Source organism: Tachyglossus aculeatus, chromosome 14 (genome assembly GCF_015852505.1).
Source record: "Tachyglossus aculeatus isolate mTacAcu1 chromosome 14, mTacAcu1.pri, whole genome shotgun sequence".
NCBI classification, from domain to species: Eukaryota; Metazoa; Chordata; class Mammalia; order Monotremata; family Tachyglossidae; genus Tachyglossus; species Tachyglossus aculeatus.
The window spans coordinates 2,528,247-2,552,141 of record NC_052079.1 but is presented as its reverse complement, the minus strand read 5'-3'; the positions used below and the strand labels follow the sequence as shown (position 1 = coordinate 2,552,141).

At 44.8% G+C, this 23,895-nt stretch overlaps 1 protein-coding gene across 1 annotated transcript in view; it reads right to left on the bottom strand.

The window, feature by feature from the left end:
• The window catches only part of GCH1 (GTP cyclohydrolase 1), a 52,193-nt gene extending 30,243 nt beyond the window's left edge, over positions 1-21,950 (bottom strand). The window contains exons 1-2 of the mRNA XM_038756765.1: positions 21,604-21,950; positions 21,381-21,561 (exon numbers count right to left, since the gene is read on the bottom strand). Of these exons, the coding sequence (XP_038612693.1) occupies positions 21,381-21,561; positions 21,604-21,660 (238 nt within the window). The 5' untranslated portion in view covers positions 21,661-21,950. The remainder of the gene's footprint in view (positions 1-21,380; positions 21,562-21,603) is intronic.
• Positions 21,951-23,895: the final 1,945 nt, after the last annotated feature.

The following is a 23,895-nucleotide window of genomic DNA, read 5'->3' as shown; positions in this document are numbered from 1 at the left end:
AAGTGCTTACTATGTGCAGAGCACTGTAATAATAATAATAATAAGTACGGTGTTAAGTGCTTACTATGTGCAGAGCACCGTAATAACAATCATTATGGTGTTAAGTGCTTACTATGTGCAGAGTACTGTAATAGTAATAATAATAACTACGGTGTTAAGTGCTTACTATGTGCACAGCACTGTAATCATAATAATGATTATGGTGTTAAGTGCTTACTATGTGCAGAGCACTGTAATAATAATAACTACGGTGTTAAGTGCTTACTATGTGCAGAGCACCGTAATAACAATCATTATGGTGTTAAGTGCTTACTATGTGCAGAGTACTGTAATAGTAATAATAATAACTACGGTGTTAAGTGCTTACTATGTGCACAGCACTGTAATCATAATAATGATTATGGTGTTAAGTGCTTACTATGTGCAGAGCACTGTAATAATAATAAGTACGGTGTTAAGTGCTTACTATGTTCAGAGCACTGTAATAATAATAATAATTATGGTGTTAAGTGCTTACTATGTGCAGAGCACTGTAGTAATAATAATAATTATGGTGTTAAGTGCTTACTATGTGCCGAGCACTGTAATAATAGTAATAATAATTATCGTGTTAAGTGCTTACTATGTGCAGAGCACTGTAGTAATAATAATAATTATGGTGTTAAGTGCTTACTATGTGCCGAGCACTGTAATAATAATAATAATTATGGTGTTAAGTAATTACTATGTGCAGAGCACTGTAATAATAATCATTATGGTGTTAAGTGCTTACTATGTGCAGAGTACTGTAATAATAATTATTATTATTATGGTAAGTGCTTACTATGTGCAGAGCACTGTAATAATAATAATAATAATTACGGTGTTAAGTGCTTACTATGTGCACAGCACTGTAATAATAATAATAATTATAATAATTACGGTGTTAAGTCCTTACTATGTGCAGAGCACTGTAATAATATTTACGGTGTTAAGTGCTTACTATGTGCACAGCACTGTAATAACTATGGAGTTAAGTGCTTACTATGTGCAGAGCACTGTAATAATAATAATTATGGTGTTAAGTGCTTACTATGTGCAGAGCACTGTAATAATAATAATAATTACGGTGTTAAGTGCTTACTATGTGCAGAGCACTGTAATAATAATAATAATTACTTCCTATGTGCAGAGCACTGTAATAATAATAATAATTATGGTGTTAAGTGATTACTATGTGCAGAGCACTGTAATAATAATCATTATGGTGTTAAGTGCTTACCATGTGCAGAGTACTGTAATATTATTATTATTATGGTAAGTGCTTACTATGTGCAGAGCACTGTAATAATAATAATAATAATTACGGTGTTAAGTGCTTACTATGTGCAGAGCACTGTAATAATATTTACGGTGTTAAGTGCTTACTATGTGCACAGCACTGTCATAATAATAACTATGGAGTTAAGTGCTTACTATGTGCAGAGCACTGTAATAATAATAATTATGGGGTTAAGTGCTTACTATGTGCAGAACACTAAAAATAATTATGGTGTTAAGGGCTTACTATTCTAAGCACTGGGGTACATATCATAATAATGATGGCATTTATTAAGTGCTTACTATGTGCAAAGCACTGTTCTAAGCGCTGGGGAGGTTACAAGGTCAACAGGCTGTCCCCCGGGGGGCTCGCAGTCTTAATCCCCATTTTACAGATGAGGTCACTGAGGCCCAGAGAAGTGAAGTGACTTGCCCAAAGTCACACAGCTGACAATTGGCAGAGCCAGGATTTGAACCCATGACCTCGGACTCCAAAGCCCAGGCTCTTTCCACTGAGCCACGCTGCTTCTCATGTGCACAGCACTTAATAATAACAACAATTATGGTATTTGTTAAGCGCTTACAATGGATAGAGCACTCTAATAATAATAATGGTAATTGTTAAGCACTTTGTGCAGAGCACTGTTCTAAGCACTGGGGTACATATCATAATAATGATGGCCTTTATTAAGCGCTTACTATGTGCAAAGCACTGTTCTAAGCGCTGGGGAGGTTACAAGGTGATCAGGTTGCCAACTTGTACTTCCCAAGCGCTTAGTACAGTGCTCTGCACACAGTAAGCGCCCAATAAATACGATTGAATGAAAAGGTTGTCCCACGTGGGGCTCACAGTCTTCATCCCCATTTTCCAGATGAGGGAACCGAAGCCCAGAGAAGTGAAGTGACTTGCCCAAAGTCACCCAGCTGACAATTGGCGGAGCTGGGATTTGAACCCACGACCTCTGACTCCAAAGCCCGGGCTCTTTCCACTGAGCCACATATAAGACCTGGGTTCTAATCCCGGCGCCGCCACTTGCCTGTTTGCGTGACTTCGGGCGGGTCGCTTCGCTTCTCTAGGCCTCAGTTACCTCATCTGGAAAATGGGAAGGGAAGACCATGGGCCCTACGTGGGCCAGGGACTGGATCCCACCTGATTAGCTTGTATCTATCCCATTGCTTAGTACAGTGTCTGGCACACAATAAGCACTTAAATATCGTAATTATCATCGTCAATCAATCATATTTACTGAGCGCTTACTGTGTGCAGAGCACTGTACTAAGCGCTTGGGAAGTCCAAGTTGGCAACATCTAGAGACGGTCCCTACCCAACAGTGGGCTCACAGTCTAGAAGGGGGAGACAGACAATGAAACAAAACATATCGTGGCTCAGTGGAAAGAGCCCGGGCTTTGGAGTCAGGGGCTGTGGGTTCAAATCCCGACTCCGCAACTGTCAGCTGGGTGACTTTGGGCAAGTCACTTCACTTCTCCGGGCCTCAGTGACCTCATCTGGAAAATGGGGATGAAAACCGTGGGACAACCTAATCACCTTGTAACCTCCCCAGCGCTTAGATCAGTGCTTTGCACATAGTAAGCGCTTAGCAAATACCATCTTATTATTATATTAACAAAATAAAATAAATATTATTAGTGACACGGGAAAGCATTTCCGACTCCGCCAACTGTCAGCTGGGTGACTTTGGGCAAGTCACTTCACTTCTCCGGGCCTCAGTGACCTCATCTGGAAAATGGGGATGAAAACCGTGGGACAACCTAATCACCTTGTAACCTCCCCAGCGCTTAGATCAGTGCTTTGCACATAGTAAGCGCTTAGCAAATACCATATTATTATTATATTAACAAAATAAAATAAATCTTATTAGTGACACGGGAAAGCACTTCCGACTCCGCCAACTGTCAGCTGGGTGACTTTGGGCAAGTCACTTCACTTCTCCGGGCCTCAGTGACCTCATCTGGAAAATGGGGATGAAAACTGTGGGACAACCTAATCACCTTGTAACCTCCCCAGCGCTTAGATCAGTGCTTTGCACATAGTAAGCGCTTAGCAAATACCATATTATTATTATATTAACAAAATAAAATAAATCTTATTAGTGACATGGGAAAGCATTTCCGACTCCGCCAACTGTCAGCTGGGTGACTTTGGGCAAGTCACTTCACTTCTCCGGGCCTCAGTGACCTCATCTGGAAAATGGGGATGAAAACCGTGGGACAACCTAATCACCTTGTAACCTCCCCAGCGCTTAGATCGGTGCTTTGCACATAGTAAGCGCTTAGTAAATACCATATTATTATTATATTAACAAAATAAAATAAATATTATTAGTGACACGGGAAAGCATTTCCGACTCCGCCAACTGTCAGCTGGGTGACTTTGGGCAAGTCACTTCACTTCTCCGGGCCTCAGTGACCTCATCTGGAAAATGGGGATGAAGACTGTGGGACAACCTAATCACCTTGTAACCTCCCCAGCGCTCAGATCAGTGCTTTGCACATAGTAAGCGCTTAACAAATCATCATCAATCGTATTTATTGAGCGCTTACTGTGTGCAGAGCACTGTACTAAGCGCTTGGGAATTACAAATTGGCAACATATAGAGACAGTCCCTACCCAACAGTGGGCTCACAGTCTAACAAATACCATTATTATTATTATTATATTAACAAAATAAAATAAATATTATTATTATTGACACAGGAAAGCATTTTTAATCGGTCCAGAGCCTGAAGCTCAGCGTACACTCTCAGCTAGACCCTCTCTCCTTTTCCTGACCCCACACGAAGACTACCTTGTAAAAGAGATTTAAAATCAGAAGATCCGGAAAACAAAAAACAACAATAAAGCGGAGATGAGCAAAGGCAGAAGCAAACCTGACCCCCCGCGAACTGTGGATCTAATAAAAAGTCACCAGGATGTGATCTAAGATTCCAATTATTGCAAAATAAAGGGGGAAGGCAGTGCAAATATTGACTCTGTTCCACAAACAACTGTCGGGGAGATAGGAAGGGAGGAAAGAAAAAAGGACACCGTTTCATAAAGGTTAATGTTTCGGATAAAGGGAGAGATTAAGAACTACAATATCCATCTCCCAGACCCCAGCTTTGGATAAATGAATTTTCCAGAGAGGGGCACCCGCTGTAGTTATAATAATAATAATAATAATTATTATTATTATTATCCTCTCCCCCTCATCCCCCTCTCCATCCCCCCATCTTACCTCCTTCCCTTCCCCATAGCACCTGTATATATGTATATATGGTTGTACATATTTATTACTCTATTTATTTATTTATTTATTTATTTATTTTACTTGTACATTTCTATCCTATTTTATTTTGTTGGTATGTTTGGTTCTGTTCTCTGTCTCCCCCTTTTAGACTGTGAGCCCACTGTTGGGTAGGGACTGTCTCTATGTGTTGCCAATTTGTACTTCCCAAGAGCTTAGTACAGTGCTCTGCACATAGTAAGCACTCAATAAATACGATTGATTGATTGATTGATTAATAATAATAATAATAGCATTTATTAAGCGCTTACTATGTGCTTTGCTATGTGCTACTTCAAACTTCAAATGGTCAAAAGGCGTGAAAACGCAACACTTGGCCCTCGGAAAGGTCTAGCCTCTACATCCTATCCCTCCTGCGTAGAAATAATAATAATTGTGCTATTTGTTAAGCGCTTACAATGTAACAGGCACTGTAATAAGGAGCGGGGTGGATCCAAGCAAAAGGGGTTGGACGCAGTCCCTGTCCCACGAGGGGCTCACAGGCTCAATCCCTATTTTCCAGATGAGGGAACTGAGGCCCAGTGAAGTGACTTGGCCAAGGTCACACGGCAAACGAGTGGTGGGATCAGAACCCATAATAATAATAACAATAATAATAATAATAATAATGGCATTTATTAAGCACTGGCATTTGGCATTATTAATAATAATTAATGATGATAATAATAATAATGGCATTTATTATGTGCATAGCACTGTTCTAAGCACTACTTCAAACTTTAAACAGTCAAAAGGCGTGAAAACGCAACACGGCCCTCGGAAAGGTTGTGACTCTAGCCTCTACATCCTATCCCTCCTGCGTAGAAATAATAATAATTATGCTGTTAGGCGCTTACTATGTAACAGGCACTGTAATAAGGACTGGGGTGGATCCAAGCAAAAGGGGTTGGACGCAGTCCCTGTCCCACGAGGGGCTCACAGGCTCAATCCCTATTTTCCAGGTGAGGGAACTGAGGCCTAGTGAAGTGACTTGGCCAAGGTCACACGGCAAACGAGTGGTGGGATCAGAACCAATAATAATAATAATAATAATGGCATTTATTAAGCACTGGCATTTGGCATTATTAACAATAATAATAATTAATAATAATAATAATAATGGCATTTATTATGTGCATAGCACTGTTTTAAGCACTACTTCAAACGGTCAAAAGGCGTGAAAACGCAACACTTGGCCCTCGGAAAGGTTGTGACTCTAGCCTCTACATCCTATCCCTCCTGCGTAGAAATAATAATAATTATGCTATCTGTTAGGCGCTTACTATGTAACAGGCACTGTAATAGGGACCGGGGTGGATCCAAGCAAACGGGGTTGGACGCAGTCCCTGTCCCACGAGGGGCTCACAGGCTCAATCCCTATTTTCCAGATGAGGGAACTGAGGCCCAGTGAAGTGACTTGGCCAAGGTCACACGGCAAACGAGTGGTGGGATCAGAACCCATAATAATAATAATAATGGCATTTATTAAGCGCTTACTATGTGCAAAGCACTGTTCTAAGCGCTGGGGAGGTTACAAGGCGATCAGGTTGTCCCACGGGGGGCTCACAGTCTTCATCCCTATTTTACAGATGAGGGAACTGAGGCCCAGAGAAGTGAAGTGACTTGCCCAAAGTCACACAGTTGGCAATTGGCGCAGCCAGGATTTGAACCCATGCCCTTTGAGGCCCAGGCCCGGGCTCTAGCCGCTACGTCGTGCTACATATAACACCATTTTTGTGATTTTAGTGTTTCATCCTTCTTATGCCCTTCCTCTTTCCCCTTCCTCATTCTTTGATCGTGAGCCCCGCGGTGGGACCACAGTTCATTCATTCATTCAATCGTATTTATTGAGCACTTACTGTGTGCAGAGCACTGTACTAAACGCTTGGGAAGTACAAGTCGGCAACATATATAAATCCACGTGTTTTGTTTTGTCGTCTGTCTCCCCCTTCTAGACTGTGAGCCCATTGTTGGGTAGGGACCGTCTCTATATGTTGCCAGCTTGTACTTCCCAAGCGCTTAGTACAGTGCTCTGCACACAGTGGGCACTCAATAAATACAATTAATGAATGAATTAATGGTCAGCTGTGTGACTTTGAGCAAGTCACTTCACTTCTCTGGGCCTCAGTTACCTCAGCTGAAAAATGGGGATTAAGACTGTGAGCCCCCCTGTGGGACAACCTGATCGCCCCTGTACTTAACTTGTACCTCCCAAGCGCTTAGTACAGTGCTCTGCACACAGTAAGCGCTCAATAAACATGATTGAATGAATCACCCTGTAACCTCCCCAGCGCTTAGAACAGTGCTTTGCACATAGTAAGCGCTTAATAAACGCCATCATTATTAGCAGTTTAGAACAGTGCTTTGCACATAGTAAGCGCTTAATAAACGCCATCATTATTAGCAGTGTTTAGAACAGTGCTTTGCAAATAGTAAGCACTTAATAAATGCCGTCATTATTAGCAGTGCTTAGAACAGTGCTATGCACATAGTAAGGGCTTAATAAGCACCATCATTATTAACAGTGTTTAGAACAGTGCTTTGCACATCGTAAGCGCTTAATAAATGCCGTCATTATTAGCAGTGCTTAGAACAGTGCTTTGCACATAGTAAGCGCTTAATAAACGCCGTCATTATTAGCAGTGTTTAGAACAGTGCTTTGCACATAGTAAGCGCTTAATAAATGACATCATTATTCGCAGTGTTTAGAACAGTGCTTTGCACATAGTAAGCGCTTAATAAACGCCATCATTATTCGCAGTGTTTAGAACAGTGCTTTGCACATAGTAAGCGCTTAATAAACGCCGTCATTATTAGCAGTGTTTAGAACAGTGCTTTGCATATAGTAAGCGCTTAATAAACGCCATCATTATTAGCAGTGCTTAGAACAGTGCTTTGCACATAGTAAGCGCTTAATAAATGACATCATTATTCGCAGTGTTTAGAACAGTGCTTTGCACATAGTAAGCGCTTAATGAACGCCATCATTATTAGCAGTGTTTAGAACAGTGCTTTGCACATAGTAAGCGCTTAATAAACGCTATCATTATTCGCAGTGTTTAGAACAGTGCTTTGCACATAGTAAGCGCTTAATAAACGCCGTCATTATTAGCAGTGTTTAGAACAGTGCTTTGCACATAGTAAGCGCTTAATAAACGCCATCATTATTAGCAGTGTTTAGAACAGTGCTTTGCACATAGTAAGCGCTTAATAAACGCCATCATTATTAGCAGTGTTTAGAACAGTGCTTTGCACATAGTAAGCGCTTAATAAACGCCATCATTATTAGCAGTTTAGAACAGTGCTTTGCACATAGTAAGCGCTTAATAAACGCCATCATTATTAGCAGTGTTTAGAACAGTGCTTTGCACATAGTAAGAGCTTAATAAACGCCATCATTATTAGCAGTGTTTAGAACAGTGCTTTGCATATAGTAAGCGTTTAATAAATGCCGTCATTATTACCCTTATTACACATAAGCACTGACAAATACCATAATTTGTATTATTTAAATAGGGAACTGTTTTAGATCATCTCGGCATTTGGCATTTTTTTCGAATGTTCTTGTGAATTAACCCTGGCCTTAAATAAAGGCTCTTAATCCTTCCTGACAGATCCTGAAAGGGTAAACAAATAAGATTATCACCCTGTCCCCTGAAGAAATCTGACGAGCCCATACTCATCTAACTGACTTAGTTTCTACATTAAAAAAAAAAAGGAATCAGAAGTATTTCAGGGGCTCTGCCTTCTGGAACGTCTAAGAAGCTGGAGTAGATGAAATAATAATAATAATAATAATAATACAAATACCAACATTATTTTTATTAGTATGAAAGATAATCCGTCCGACACATTTCTTATCCCACAGGGAACTCTCTAGACTGTAAGCTCCTTGTGGGCGGGGGAAACACGCCAACCAAGTCATCATCATCATCATCAATCGTATTTATGAGCGCTTACTATGTGCAGAGCACTGTACTAAGCGCTTGGGAAGTACAAATTGGCAACATATAGAGACAGTCCCTACCCAACAGTGGGCTCACAGTCTAAAAGTCCGTTTTATTGGACTCTCCCAAGCGTTTAGTACACTGTGAGCCCACTGTTGGGTAGGGACTGTCCCTATGTGTTGCCAACTTGTACTTCCCAAGCGCTTAGTCCAGTGCTCTGCACACAGTAAGCGCTCAATAAATACGATTGATTGATTGATTGCTCTGTTCTGACGATTTTGACACCTGTCTACATGTTTTGTTTTGTTGTCTTGTCTCCTCCTTCTAGACTGTGAGCCCTATGTTGGGTAGGGACCGTCTCTAGATGTTGCCGATTTGGACTTCCCAAGCGCTTAGTACAGTGCTCTGCACACAGTAAGCGCTCAATAAATACGACAATGAATGAATGAATGCCCTGCGCACAATAAGCACTCGATAAAACCGATTGCCCCCAAATCGGAGAGGAGATATCCTCCCCAGCACCTTGAACAGTGCTTTGCACAGAGTAAGCGCTTAATAAATGTCATTATTATTATTACAGCACCTTGAACAGTGCTTTGCACAGAGTAAGCGCTTAATAAATGCCATTATTATTACAACCTGATCACCTTGTATCTCCCAGCGCTTAGAACAGTGCTTTGCACATAGTAAGTGCTTAACAAATGCACAGAGTAAGCGCTTAATAAATGCCATTATTGTTATTATTACCACCTGATCGCCTTGTATCTCCCAGCGCTTAGAACAGCGCTTTGCACATAGTAAGCGCTTAACAAATGCACAGAGTAAGCGCTTAAAAAATGCCATTATTGTTATTATTACAACCTGATCACCTTGTATATCCCAGCGCTTAGAACAGCGCTTTGCACGTAGTAAGCGCTTAACAAAAGCCATCATCATCATCATTTTGTTCTTATTACAACCTGATCACCTTGTATCTCCCAGCGCTTAGAACAGTGCTTTGCACGTAGTAAGCGCTTAACAAAAGCCATCATCATCATCATTTTGTTCTTATTACAACCTGATCACCTTGTATCTCCCAGCGCTTAGAACAGTGCTTTGCACGTAGTAAGCGCTTAACAAATGCCATCATCATCATCATTTTGTTATTACAACCTGATCACCTTGTATCTCCCAGCGCTTAGAACAGTGCTTTGCACGTAGTAAGCGCTTAACAAAAGCCATCATCATCATCATTTTGTTCTTATTACAACTCGATCACCTTGTATCTCCCAGTGCTTAGAACAGCGCTTTGCACATAGTAAGCGCTTAACAAAAGCCATCATCATCATTTTGTTCTTATTACCACCTGATCACCTTGTACCTCCCAGCGCTTAGAACAGTGCTTTGCACATAGTAAGCGCTTAACAAAAGCCATCATCATCATTTTATTACAACCTGATCACCTTGTATCTCCCAGCGCTTAGAACAGCGCTTTGCACGTAGTAAGCGCTCAACAAAAGCCATCATCATCATCATTTTGTTCTTATTACAACCTGATCACCTTGTATCTCCCAGCGCTTAGAACAGTGCTTTGCACGTAGTAAGCGCTTAACAAAAGCCATCATCATCATTTTGTTCTTATTATAACCTGATCACCTTGTATCTCCCAGCGCTTAGAACAGCGCTTTGCACGTAGTAAGCGCTTAACAAAAGCCATCATCATCATCATTTTGTTCTTATTACAACCTGATCACCTTGTATCTCCCAGCGCTTAGAACAGTGCTTTGCACGTAGTAAGCGCTCAACAAAAGCCATCATCATCATCATTTTGTTCTTATTACCACCTGATCACCTTGTATCTCCCAGCACTTAGAACAGTGCTTTGCACGTAGTAAGCGCTCAACAAAAGCCATTTTGTTCTTATTACAACCTGATCACCTTGTACCTCCCAGCGCTTAGAACAGTGCTTTGCACGTAGTAAGCGCTCAACAAAAGCCATCATCATCATCATTTTGTTTTTATTACAACCTGATCACCTTGTATCTCCCAGCACTTAGAACCGCGGTTTGCACGTAGTAAGCGCTTAACAAATGCCATCATCATCATTTTGTTCCCAGGTGACAGATGAGGAAATCGAGGCCCAAAAAAAGGAATTGGTGGCCGAGCTGGAATGGGAAGTGGCGTCTCTTGACTCCCGGGCCTGTAATCTTTCAATTAGGCCACGCTGTCTCTTGCCAACCACGTAAAAAGCTTTTCCGTACATTTTCCCCCGGGAGAAATGTCACCTGAGTGTGCATTTGGGTTGTTGGGGTTTTTTTTTTTTGCCTCCAACCCTTTAAGAGAAGGAACTTAAAACAGTATTATAACTCGTGCTACCAGCAGACTCTTCCTCGGATCAGATTTTAACATTCAGAACGGAGCCGGTTGCAATTTCTCAGAAAGTTATTTAAGAGAATAATAACCCTGCATTGCCCGGGAGTGGCTTTCCAGGAGTTGACATCAACGGGCGTGAAAATCACCTCGCTCCTCTTAGGCCTGGCCCTGTTTCCTTGGAATTAAATTCAAACTCACTCAAAATCCACTTGAGTGGATTGGGGATTAAGATTGTGAGGCCGCAGTGGGACAACCTGATCACCTTGTAACCTCCCCAGCGCTTAGAACAGTGCTTTGCACATAGCAAGTGCTTAATAAATGCAATTTTTTAAAAAATAAATCAATCGCTTCCTCTAAACGAGCGCTCCGAACAGTGCAGCAAGGATAGAAACGCCAGTTATCTTTCCACTGACCAACCGGTGACAATAATTTAGTTGTTTTCTTTTTTTTTCTTCCATTTTAGTCCGTCCTTGACATTCAAATCATTGATGAGGCCCGCCTAGAAATTAAATCAGTTAGGGAGATAGAAGAATCGTCGTATGCGGTGATATGAAGCGTTTTCATTCATTCAATCGTATTTATTGAGCGCTTGCTGTGTGCAGAGCACTGTACTAAGCGCTTGGGAAGTCCAAGTTGGCAACATTTAGAGACGGTCCCTACCCAACAGCGGGCTCACAGTCGAGAACGGGGAGACAGACAACAAAACAAAATATATTAACAAAATACAATGAATACAATAAATATGTACAAATAAATTCCTGACTTCCTGACTTTTCTGACTCCCAGTCACGGTGAAATACCTTTCTTTGTTTCAAACCTTTCATTTTGGCTTCTGATCTCTCACTCGGGCAAGGAAAGAGAAGGAAAGACAAGGCACTGGAGGTGGGAGGCTCGTGGTGGGCAGGGAAAGTGTCCGTCTACTGTCTTATTGTACTCTCCCAAGCGCTTAGTACAGTGCTCTGCACACAGTAAGCGCTCAATAAATACGACTGATTGATTGCAAAGCACTGTTCTAAGGGCCAGGGAGGTTACAGGGTGAACAGGTTGTCCCACGGGGGGCTCACAGTTTTAATCCCCATCTTCCAGATGAGGTAACTGAGGCACAGTGAAATGACTTGCCCAAAGTCACACAGGTGATAGTTGGCGGAGCCGGGATTTGAACCCATGACCTCTGACTCCAAAGCCCGGGCTCTTTCCACTCAGCCACGCTGCTTCTCAGGTCATGAGCCAGGGGAAGCACTTAAGAAGCACCATACAGAATTAACATGTGATAGACGGGAACAAAGGGCTCCAGAGATTTAATCCGGACACACCTGCTGCCCTGCCTAGTTATCATCATCATCATCATCATCATCAATCGTATTTATTGAGCGCTTACTATGTGCAGAGCACTGTACTAAGCGCTCGGGAAGTTATGTCAGACTACCCAGCGCTTAGAACAGTGCTTTGCACATAGTAGGCGCTTAGTAAATTCAAGGCAACCCCCCCCTTCTCCTGGGTGGTACCCCTTCTCTTTAATCAGTGATCAAAATCCTATTCTATGTATTTTATTTTGTTAATAAGTTTTGTTTTGTCGTCTGTCTCCCCCTTCTAGACCGTGAGCCCGTTGTTGGGCAGGGACCGGCTCTAGATGTTGCCAACTTGGACTTCCCAAGCGCTTAGTCCAGTGCTCTGCACATAGTAGGCGCTTAGTAAATTCAAGGCAACCCCCCCTTCTCCTGGGTGGTACCCCTTCTCTTTAATCAGTGATCAAAATCCTATTCTATGTATTTTATTTTGTTAATAAGTTTTGTTTTGTCGTCTGTCTCCCCCTTCTAGACTGTGAGCCCGTTGTTGGGCAGGGCCCGTCTCTAGATGTTGCCAACTTGGACTTCCCAAGCGCTTAGTCCAGTGCTCTGCACACAGTAGGCGCTTAGTAAATTCAAGGCAACCCCCCCTTCTCCTGGGTGGTACCCCTTCTCTTTGATCAGTGATCAAAATCCTATTCTATGTATTTTATTTTGTTAATAAGTTTTGTCTTGTCATCTCTCTCCCCCTTCTAGACCGTGAGCCCGTTGTTGGGTAGGGACCGGCTCTAGATGTTGCCAACTTGGACTTCCCAAGCGCTTAGTCCAGTGCTCTGCACACAGTAAGAGCTCAATAAATACGATTGAGTGAATGAATGAATGAACAAATGCCATCATCTATTATTATTATTATTATCAGCGGGAAATTACTGCTGCCCAAAGTCAGAAATTCACCACGTTTCTCGCCACGGCCTTCAAAGTACCATCTTTGTTCTTCGCCCTGTTGCCATCTGCAGCTCGAAACTCTTCGCCCTCCGCAGAATCCCAGAATTAGCAGAGAACAAAGGGCTCAGTTTCCCCACATCGGGGGGGAAATAGTAGCGTTTCCTCTCTGGGCCTTCTCCACCCTTTTCCTTTTAGCGTTCGCTCGGCGGACAATGTGTGCTTGGCGGGGGCGAAGGGCAGGAGGGAAATGAGGTGTGGAGAAGTTTATTTCCCTCGCCAACAAGCTACATCACCCTGAATCCCGCTTCCAGCGGCCTCAAGGTTTGGGGAGTGACTAATCTTTGGGCAATCCCTCTTTCCCATTCGTTTTGGATTCTTTTTGCACGGTGTTCGTTAAAGCGGGAACCGTACTGAGCGCCGGAATGGACACCAGCAAACCGGGTCGGATGCAATCATCATCAATCGTATTTATTGAGCGCTTACTGTGTGCAGAGCACTGGACTAAGCGCTTGGGAAGTCCAAGTTGGCAACATATAGAGACCGTCCCTACCCAACAGTGGGCTCACAGTCTAAAAGACTGTCCCACAGTCCCTGTCCCACATGGGGTGCACAGATAATAATAATAATAATAACAATGATGGCGTTTATTAAGCGCTTACTATGTGCAAGGCACTGTTTTAAGCGCAGGGGAGGTTACAAGGTGATCAGGTTGTCCCACGGGGGGCTCACGAATAACAATAATAATAATAATGGCATTTATTAAGCACTTACTATGTGCAAAGCACTGTTCTAAGTGCTGGGGAGGTTACAAGGTGATCAGGTTGTCCCATGGGGGGTTCACAGATAATAATAATAATAATAATAATGGCATTTATTAAGCGCTTATTATGTGCAAAGCACTGTTCTAAGCGCTGGGGAGGTTACAAGGTGATCAGGTTGTCCCACGGGGGGCTCACAGATAATAATAATAATAATAATGGCATTTATTAAGCGCTTACTACGTGCAAAGCACTGTTCTAAGTGCTGGGGAGGTTACAAGGTGATCAGGTTGTCCCACGTGGAGCTCACAGATAATAATAATAATAATAATAATAATAATGGCATTTATTAAGCACTTACTATGTGCAAAGCACTGTTCTAAGCACTGGGGAGGTTACAAGGTGATCAGGTTGTCCCACGGGGGGCTCACAATCTTCATTCCCATTTTCCAGATGAGGTCACTGAGGCCCAGAGAAGTGAAGTGACTTGCCCAAAGTCACCCAGCTGACAGGTGGCAGAGCTGGGATTCGAACCCATGACCTCTGACTCCAAAGCCCGGGCTCTTTCCTACTGAGCCACGCTGCTTCTAATCGAATCCCCAGTCGATAGACGAGGTGACCGAGGCCCAGAGCAGCCAAGTGACTTGCCCAAGGTCACACAGCGGACAAGGGGCGGAGCCGGGATTAGAACCCAGGACCTTCTGATTCCCAGGCCTGGGCTCTGTCCGTTGGGCGACGCCGCTTCTCTTTTTGAGGGGAAAGGAGGGAGGTAAAAACTGAAAAGTCCCTTGCAAATAAATTTGAGTCCCGAGTTAAGATCCGTTTTGGACCCATACCCCATAAGCATCTTGATTTTTCACCCCAGCCCCACAGCACATCTGTACATATCAACCTATAATAATAATAATAATAATAATAATAATAATAATAATAATAATAATAATAACAACAACAATAATGATGGCATTTGTTAAGCACTTACTATGTGCAAAGCTCTTGTCAGCTATGTGGGACTGTGAGCCCCACATGGGCCAACCTGATACCTTGTATCCTCCCCAGCACTTAGAACAGTGTTTGGCACATAGTAAGCGCTTAACAAAAGCCATCATTATTATTCAATCGTATTTATTCATTCAACCATATTTATTGAGTGCTGGCTGTGTGCAGAGCACTGCAATAATAATAATTATTATTATTATGGCATTTATTAAGCATTTAAGCTCAGAACGGTGCTTGGCACATAGTAAGCGCTTAAAAAAAGGCATCATTATTATTCAATTGTATTTATTCAATCATATTTATTGAGCACTTACTGTGTGCAGAGCACTGCAATAATAATAATAATTATGGCATTTATTAAGCGCTTAAGCTCAGAACAGTGCTTGGCACATAGTAAGCTCTTGACAAAAGCCATCATTATTATTCAATGGTATTTATTCCTTCAATCGTATTTATTGAGCGCTTACTGTGTGCAGAGCACTGCAATAATAATAATAATTATGGCATTTATTAAGCGCTTAAGCTAAGAACAGTGCTTGGCACATAGTAAGCTCTTAACAAAAGCCATCATTATTATTGTCGTATTTATTCCTTCAATCGTATTTATTGAGCGCTTACTGTGTGCAGAGCACTGCAATAATAATAATAATTATGGCATTTATTAAGCGCTTAAGCTCAGAACAGTGCTTGGCACATAGTAAGCTCTTAAGAAAAGCCATCTTTATTATTCAATCGTATTTATTCCTTCAATCGTATTTATTGAGCGCTTACTGTGTGCAGAGCACTGCAGTAATAATAATAATTATGGCATTTATTAAGCGCTTAAGCTCAGACAGTGCTTGGCACATAGTAAGCTCTTAACCTGTATATATGTATATATGTTTGTGAATATTTATTACTCTATTTATTTATTTATTTTACTTGTACATATCTATTCTATTTATTTTATTTTGTTAGTATGTTTGGTTTTGTTCTCTGTCTCCCCCTTCTAGACTGTGAGCCCACTGGTGGGTAGGGACTGCCTCTATATGTTGCCATCTTGTACTTCCCAAGCGCTTAGTACAGTGCTCTGCACACAGTAAGCGCTCAATAAATATGATTGATTGATTGATTAACAAAAGCCAGCATTATTATTCAGTCGTATTTATTCCTTCAATCGTATTTATTGAGCGCTTACAGAGCACTGGACTAAGTGCTTGGGAAGTACAAATCGCTTAACACCATCATCATTATTATTATTATTACTGCGTGCACAGCACTGTACTAAGCGCTTGGAAAGTACAATATAGCAGTAGAGAGAGACAATCCCGACCCACAGCGGGCTTACAGTTTAAGCATTTGGAAGAGTAAGCTACAACAATCAATCAATCAATCGTATTTATTGAGCGCTTACTGTGTGCAGAGCACTGTACTAAGCGCTTGGGAAGTACAAGTTGGCAACTTATAGAGACGGTCCCTACCCAACAGTGGGCTCACAGTCTAACAATAAACAGACACACTCCCTGCCCACCACGAGCTTAAAGTCTGGTCTCTCTCCTACTGAAGCAGTGTGGCTTAGTGGCAAGAGCCTTGGCTTGAGAGTCAGAGGTTGTGGGTTCTAATCCCGGTTCCACACAATAATAATAATGATGGCATTTATTAAGCACTTCCTATGTGCAAAGCACTTGTCAGCTGGGTGATTTGGGCAACTCACTTCACTTCTCTGGGCCTCAGTTCCCTCATCTGGAAAATGGGGATGAAGACTGGGAGCCCCAGGTGGGACAACCTGATCACCTTGGGACCTCCCCAGCGCTTAGAACAGTGCTTGGCACATAGTAAGCGCTTAACAAATGCCACCGTCATACTGAGACCGTGAGCCCCAAGTGGGACAGGGACTGCGTCCAGCCTGATAACCCTGGATCTACCCCAGCGCTTAGAACAGTGCTTGGCACGTAGTAAGTGCTTATATATGTATATATGTTTGTACATATTTATTACTCTATTACTCTATTTATTTATTTTACTTGTACATATCTATTCTATTTTGTTAGTATGTTTGGTTTTGTTCTCTGTCTCCCCCTTTTAGACTGTGAGCCCACTGGTGGGTAGGGACTGTCTCTATATGTTGCCAACTTGGACTTCCCAAGCGCTTAGTCCAGTGCTCTGCACACAGTAGGCGCTCAATAAATATGATTGATTGATTGATTAAAACCATTTTTAAAAGCCCCAAAATTGCTAGCTTTGATTAGAATTTAAAGTTGATTTTTATTGAAGCATTGTGGCTCAGTGGAAAGAGCCCGGGCTTTAGAGTCAGAGGCCCTGGGTTCAAATCCCGGCTCCGCCACTTGTCAGCTGGGTGACTTGGGGCAAGTCACTTCACTTCTCTGGGCCTCAGTGACCTCATCTGGAAAATGGGGATGAAGACTGTGAGCGTCACGTGGGATAACCTGATTACCTTGTATCTACCCCAGCGGTTAGAACAGTGCTTTGCACATAGTAAGCACTTAACAAATACTATTATTATTATTATTATTATTATTTTCCAAATCCCTTGCTACAATCCGAGCGCCTGAGGTTCCCCTCCGCGACCAATAGGAGGCGCAGCCCCCCCATAGCCTCATTCATTCATTCATTCGCATTTCTTGAGTACTTTTCATTCATTCATTCAACCGTACTGAGCGCTTTTCATTCATTCATTCAATCGTACTGAGCGCTTTTCATTCATTCATTCAATCGTATTGAGCGCTTACTGTGTGCACAGCACTGGACTAAGCGCTTGGGAAGTACAAGTTGGCAACATATAATAATGTTATTATGTTATTATAATATAATAGCGCTTATTAATAATAATAATAATAATGATGGTATTTGTTAAGCACTTACTACGTGCCAAGCACTGTTCTAAGCGCTGGGGGAGGATACAAGGTGATCAGGATGTCCCACGGGGGGCTCACAGTCTTCATCCCCATTTTACAACTGAGGCTCAGAGAAGTGAAGTGACTTGCCCAAAGTCACTATGTACAGAGCACTGTACTAAGCGCTTGGGAAGTACAATTTGGCAACAGATAGAGACAATCCCTACCCAACAACGGGCTCACAGTCTAAAATATTTATTGATATTCTTGTCTGCGTCCCCCTCTAGACTATAATAATGATAACAATAATACTAATTAAGCTATTTTAAGCGCTTATTGGGTGCCAGGCACTGTACTAAACGCTGGGGTGGATCCAAGCAAATCGGATCGGACCCAGTCCCTGTTCCACTTGGGGCTCACAGTCTCCATCCCCATTTCAGCGCTTAGAACAGTGCTTTGCACATAGTAAGCGCTTAACAAATACCATCATTATTATTTTACAGATGAGGCCCAGAGAAGGAAAGTGACAGGCCCAAGGTCACACAACAGACAAGTGGCAGAGCGGGGATTAGAACCCCTTACACTGTAGTAGACTGTGGGCTCCTCGTGGGCAGGAAATGTGTCTGATATAATGTCCTCTCCCAAGCGTTTAGTACAGAGCTCTGCATGCAGTAAGCGCTCAATAAATACTACTGACTTACCCTAAAGGACTTTCCCTGTCTTGGGGTCTACACCGCACATCAATTGCTAGTTCTATAATAATGATTATTATTGCACCTACTAAGTGCTTAACAAATGCCATGATTATTATTATTATATTACTATGATGGTATTTGTTAAGCACTTTCTATGTGGCAGGCACTGTACTAAGCGCTGGGGTGGATCCAAGCAAATTGGACGCAGAGTCTGACCCACTTGGGACCCAGCAGATAATAAGCACTTAACAAATGCCACAATTATTAGTCGTATTATTATTATTAGCCCCACGTGGGACAACCTGATTACCTTCTATCTATCCCAGCAAAAATCAATCAATCAAATCATATTTATTGAGCGCTTACTGTGTGCACAGCACTGTACTAAGCGCTTGGGAAGTCCAAGTTGGCAACATATAGAGACGGTCCCTACCCAACAGTGGGCTCACAGTCTAGAAGGGGGAGACAGAGCCCGGGCTTGGGAGTCCGAGGTCATGGGTTCTAATCCCGACTCTGCCACTTGTCAGCTGGGTGACTTCAGGCAAGTCACTTCACTTTTCTGGGCCTCAGTTTCCTGGTCTGGAAAATGGGGATGAAGACCTTGAGCCCCACGGGGGGCCAACCTGATCACCTTGTGTCGACCCTAGCGCTTAGAACAGTGCCTTGTACATAGTAAGCGCTTAACAAATGCCATTATTATTATTATCTCTCCCAGCGCTTAGAACAGGGCGTGGTGCATAGTAAGCACTTAAATATCATTATGATTACTCCAGCTTTTCGAACAATGCCTGGCACATAGTAAGCGCTTAACCAATGCCATAATTATCATTATTAGCCCCACGTGGGACAACCCTGATGACCTTGTATCTACCTCAGCGGTTAGAACAGTGCTTGCCACATAGTAAGCGCTTAACAAATACCACCATTATTAGGATTATCCCAGCGGTTCGAGTAGCACCTGGCTCATAGTAAGCGCTTAACAAATGCCACAATTATTATTATTCTTATTAGCCCCAGGTGGGACAGCCAACTTGGCAACTTAGGTTGCCAACTTGTACTTCCCAAGTGCTTAGTCCAGTGCTCTGCACATAGTAAACGCTCAATAAATACGATTGAATGAATGAATGACAGCCTGGTGACCTTGTATCAACCCCAGCGTTCAGACCAGTGCCTGGCACATAGTAAGTGCTTAACAAATACCTTAATTATTATTATTATTATTATTAGCCCCAGGTGGGACAGCCTGGTGACCTCGTATCTCCCCCAGGGCTTAGAACAGTGCTTGGCACATAGTAAGCGCTTAACAAATACCAACATTATTATTATTCTCTGGGCCTCAGTTCCCTCATCTGTAAAGTGGGGATGAAGACTGGGAGCCCCACGGGGGCCAACCTGATGACCTGGTTATCCCTCCCAGCGCTTAGAACGGTGCTTGGCACATAGTAAGTGCTTAAATACCATTATTATTATCATTATTATTAACAGTGCTTGGCACATAGTAAGCGCTTAGCAAATACCAACATTATTATTATTATTCTCTGGGCCTCAGTTCCCTCATCTGTAAAGTGGGGACGAAGACTGGGAGCCCCACGGGGGCCAACCTGATGACCTGGTTATCCCTCCCAGCGCTTAGAACGGTGCTTGGCACATAGTAAGCGCTTAAATACCATCATTATCATCAACAGTGTTTGGCACATAGTAAGCACTTAGCAAATACCAACATGATTGTTATTATTCCCTGGGCCTCAGTTCCCTCATCTGTAAAGTGGGGATGAAGACTGGGAGCCCCACGGGGGACAACCTGATGACCTGGTTATCCCTCCCAATGCTTAGAACGGTGTTTGGCACATAGTAAGTGCTTAGCAAATACCAACATTATTATTATTATTATTATTATTATTATTATTATTATTCTCTGGGCCTCAGTTCCCTCATCTGTAAAGTGGGGATGAAGACCGGGAGCCCCACGGCGGACAACCTGATGACCTGGTTATCCCTCCCAGTGCTTAGAACGGTGCTTGGCACATAGTAAGCGCTTAAATACCATCATTATCATCAACAGCGCTTGGCACATAGTAAGCGCTTAGCAAATACCAACATTATTATTATTATTATCTCAGTTCCCTCATCTGTAAAGTGGGGATGAAGACCGGGAGCCCCACGGGGGCTAACCTGATGACCTGGTTATCCCTCCCAGCGCTTAGAACGGTGCTTGGCACATAGTAAGCGCTTAAATACCATCATTATCATCAACAGCGCTTGGCACATAGTAAGCGCTTAGCAAATACCAACATTATTATTATTATTATCTCAGTTCCCTCATCTGTAAAGTGGGGATGAAGACTGGGAGCCCCATGGGGGCCAACCTGATGACCTGGTTATCCCTCCCAGCGCTTAGAACGGTGCTTGGCACATAGTAAGCGCTTAAATACCATCATTATCATCAACAGCGCTTGGCACATAGTAAGCGCTTAGCAAATACCAACATTATTATTATTATTATCTCAGTTCCCTCATCTGTAAAGTGGGGATGAAGACCGGGAGCCCCACGGGGGCTAACCTGATGACCTGGTTATCCCTCCCAGCGCTTAGAACGGTGCTTGGCACATAGTAAGCGCTTAAATACCATCATTATCATCAACAGCGTTTAGCACACAGTAAACGCTTAAATACCATCATTATCATCAACAGCGTTTAGCACACAGTAAACGCTTAGCAAATACCAACATTGTTATTATTATCTCAGTTCCCTCATCTGTAAAGTAGTGGGGATGAAGACCGGGAGTCCCACGGGGGCCAACCCGATGACCTGGTTATCCCCCCCCCAGCGCTTAGAACAGTGTTGGCACCTGGTAAGCGCTTAACAAGGCCTAACACGATTAGGATTATCATGAGGAGGAGGAGGAGGATTGGGATGAGAGGCCGGCGCCGAGGGGCGAGGAGCTGGGGGTGAGTCTGGGGGTGGGTTTGGGGGGGCTGACCTTTGATGGTCTCCCGGTATCCCTTGGTGAAGAAGCGCATGGCAGCCGCGGCCCTGGAGGGGGTCCCCAGGAGGCCCTGGCGGTTGGGGTCCTCGCCCAGGCATCGCAGGACTGTGTCGTAGGCGGCCGCCAAGGCCGGGCCGCCGCCGCCGCCGCCCCCCGCCGCCGCCACCTCCTTCTTCTTCTTCTCCTCCTCCTCCTCTTCCTCCTCCTGCTCCACGACCCCGGGACCCTCCCCCGTCCCGTTGTGCTGCACGCTGCGGCCTTTGCCTCGCTCCATCGCGCAGAGGGGGGGACCCGGGACCTCCTGGCTCTCTTCTGGGGGGCTTCGGGCTTTCCTGGATCTCCTGGGTCTCTTTGGGGGGGCTCCTAGATCTCCTGGGTCTCTTTTGGGGGGGGCTCCTGGATCTCCTGGGTCTCTTCTGAGTCCCTCCTGGATCTCCTGGGTTTTCTGGGGGGCTCCTGGATCTCCTCTGGGGGGCTCCTAGATCTCCTGGGCCTCTTCTGGGGGGCTGCTGGATCTCCTGGGTCTCTTCTGAGTCCCTCCTGGATCTCCTGGGTTTTCTGGGGGACTCCTGGATCTCCTCGGGGGGGGGGGGGGGCTCCTAGATCTCCTGGGTCTCTTTTGGGGGGACTCCTGGATCTCTTTTGAGTCCCTCCTGGATTTTCTGGGGGTCTGCTGGATCTTCTGGGTCTCCTCTGGGGGGGCTCCTGGATCTCCTGGGTTTTCTGGGGGTCTCCTGGATCTTCTGGGTCTCCTCTGGGGGGGCTCCTAGATCTCCTGGGCCTCTTCTGGGGGACTCCTAGATCTCCTGGGTCTCTTCTGAGTCTCTCCTGGATCTCCTGGGTTTCCTGGGGGGCTCCTGGATCTCTTCTGGAGGCTCCTGGGTTTCCTGGGTCTCCTCTGGGGGGCTCGTAGATCTCCTGGGTCTCTTTTGGGGGGCTCCTGGATCCCTTCTGAGTCTCTTCTGGATCTCCTGGGTCTCCTCTGGGGGACTCCTAGATCTCCTGGGTTTCTTCTGAGTCTCTCCTGGATCTCCTGGGTTTCCTGGGGGGCTCCTGGATCTCTTCTGGGGGGCTCCTGGGTCTCTTCTGGGGGGGCTCCTGGATCTGCCGGGTCTCTTCTGGGTCTCTTCTGAGGGGCTTCTGGATCTCCTGGGTTTCTTGGGGGGGCTTCTGGGTCTCTCCTGGAGGGCTCCGGGGTTTCCTGGGGGGCTTCTGGATCACCTGGGTTTCCTGGGTCTCCTCTGGGGGGCTCCGGGATCCCCTGGGGGGCTTCTGCGTCCCTCCTGGGGGGCTCCGGGGTTTCCTGGGTCTCTTCTGAAGAGTTCCTGGGAGGGGGCTCCTGGGGTTCCCCTGGATTTCCTGGGTCTCTTCTGGGGGGCTCAAGGGGGGCTTCTGGATCTCCTGGGGGGGGGGGGTCTCTCCTGGGTTTCCTGGGTCTCTTCTGGAGGGCTCCTGGGAGGGGAGTCCTTGGGGGGGCTCCTGGATTTCTTGCGTCTCCTCTGGGTGGGGGCTTCTGGAACTCCTGGGTCTCTTCTGGGGGGCTGCTGGCTCTCCTGGGTGGCTCCGGGATCTCCTGGGGGGCTTTTGAGTCGCTTCTGGGGGGCTCCTGTTTTTCCTGGGTTTGGGGGAGCTGTGGGAGCCCCCGGCCCTGCCCTGCCCAGCTGTGCCCAGCCTTGCCCGGCGCAGCCCGGTTGGAGCAGGCGGAGATGCCCTCTCCCACCCTCTTTCTCCCTCTCCCTCCCTGTGTCTCTCTCTTTCTCCCTCCCTCCCGGCCCCAGCTGCCCAAGGGGAGGGGAGGGGGCGGGCAGGGGGCGGGGAGACCCCGGGATCCGCCCCACGACACCCTCTGATCCCCCGGGACCCCCTGCCACCCTGCCACCCTGGGCATCCTTCATGCAAGGGCATCATCCCCTGCGCCCCGGCCCCCCCCTGGTACCCCAGATGGCTCAGTGCACTCCTGTTGCCCTGGGAATCATTCCAAAAAAAAAAGTGAAACTAATGATGGCATTTGTTAAGCGCTGACTAGGTGCCAAGCACTGTTCTAAGCGCTGGGGGGAGATACAATATCAACCAATCAATCGTCTTTATTGAGCGCTTACTGTGTGCAGAGCACTGTATTAAGCGCTTGGGAAGTCCAAGTTGGCAACATAGAGAGACGGTCCCTACCCAACAGTGGGCTCCCAGTCTAAAAATCATAATAAGAATGACATTTATTAAGCGCTTAGTATTTGCAAAGCGCTGTTCTAAGCGCTGGGGAGGTTACAAGCTGATCAGGCAGTCCCACAGGGGGGCTCACAGTTTTAACCCCCATTTTACAGATGAGGTCACTGAGGCCCAGAGAAGTGAAGATTACAGTGTCATCAGGTTGTCCCACGTGGGGCTCACAGTCTTCATCCCCATTTTCCAGGTGAGGGAACTAAGGCCCAGAGAAGTGAAGTGACTTGCCCACAGTCACCCAGCTGACAGTCGGCGGAGCCGGGATTTGAACCCATGACCTCTGGCTCCAAAG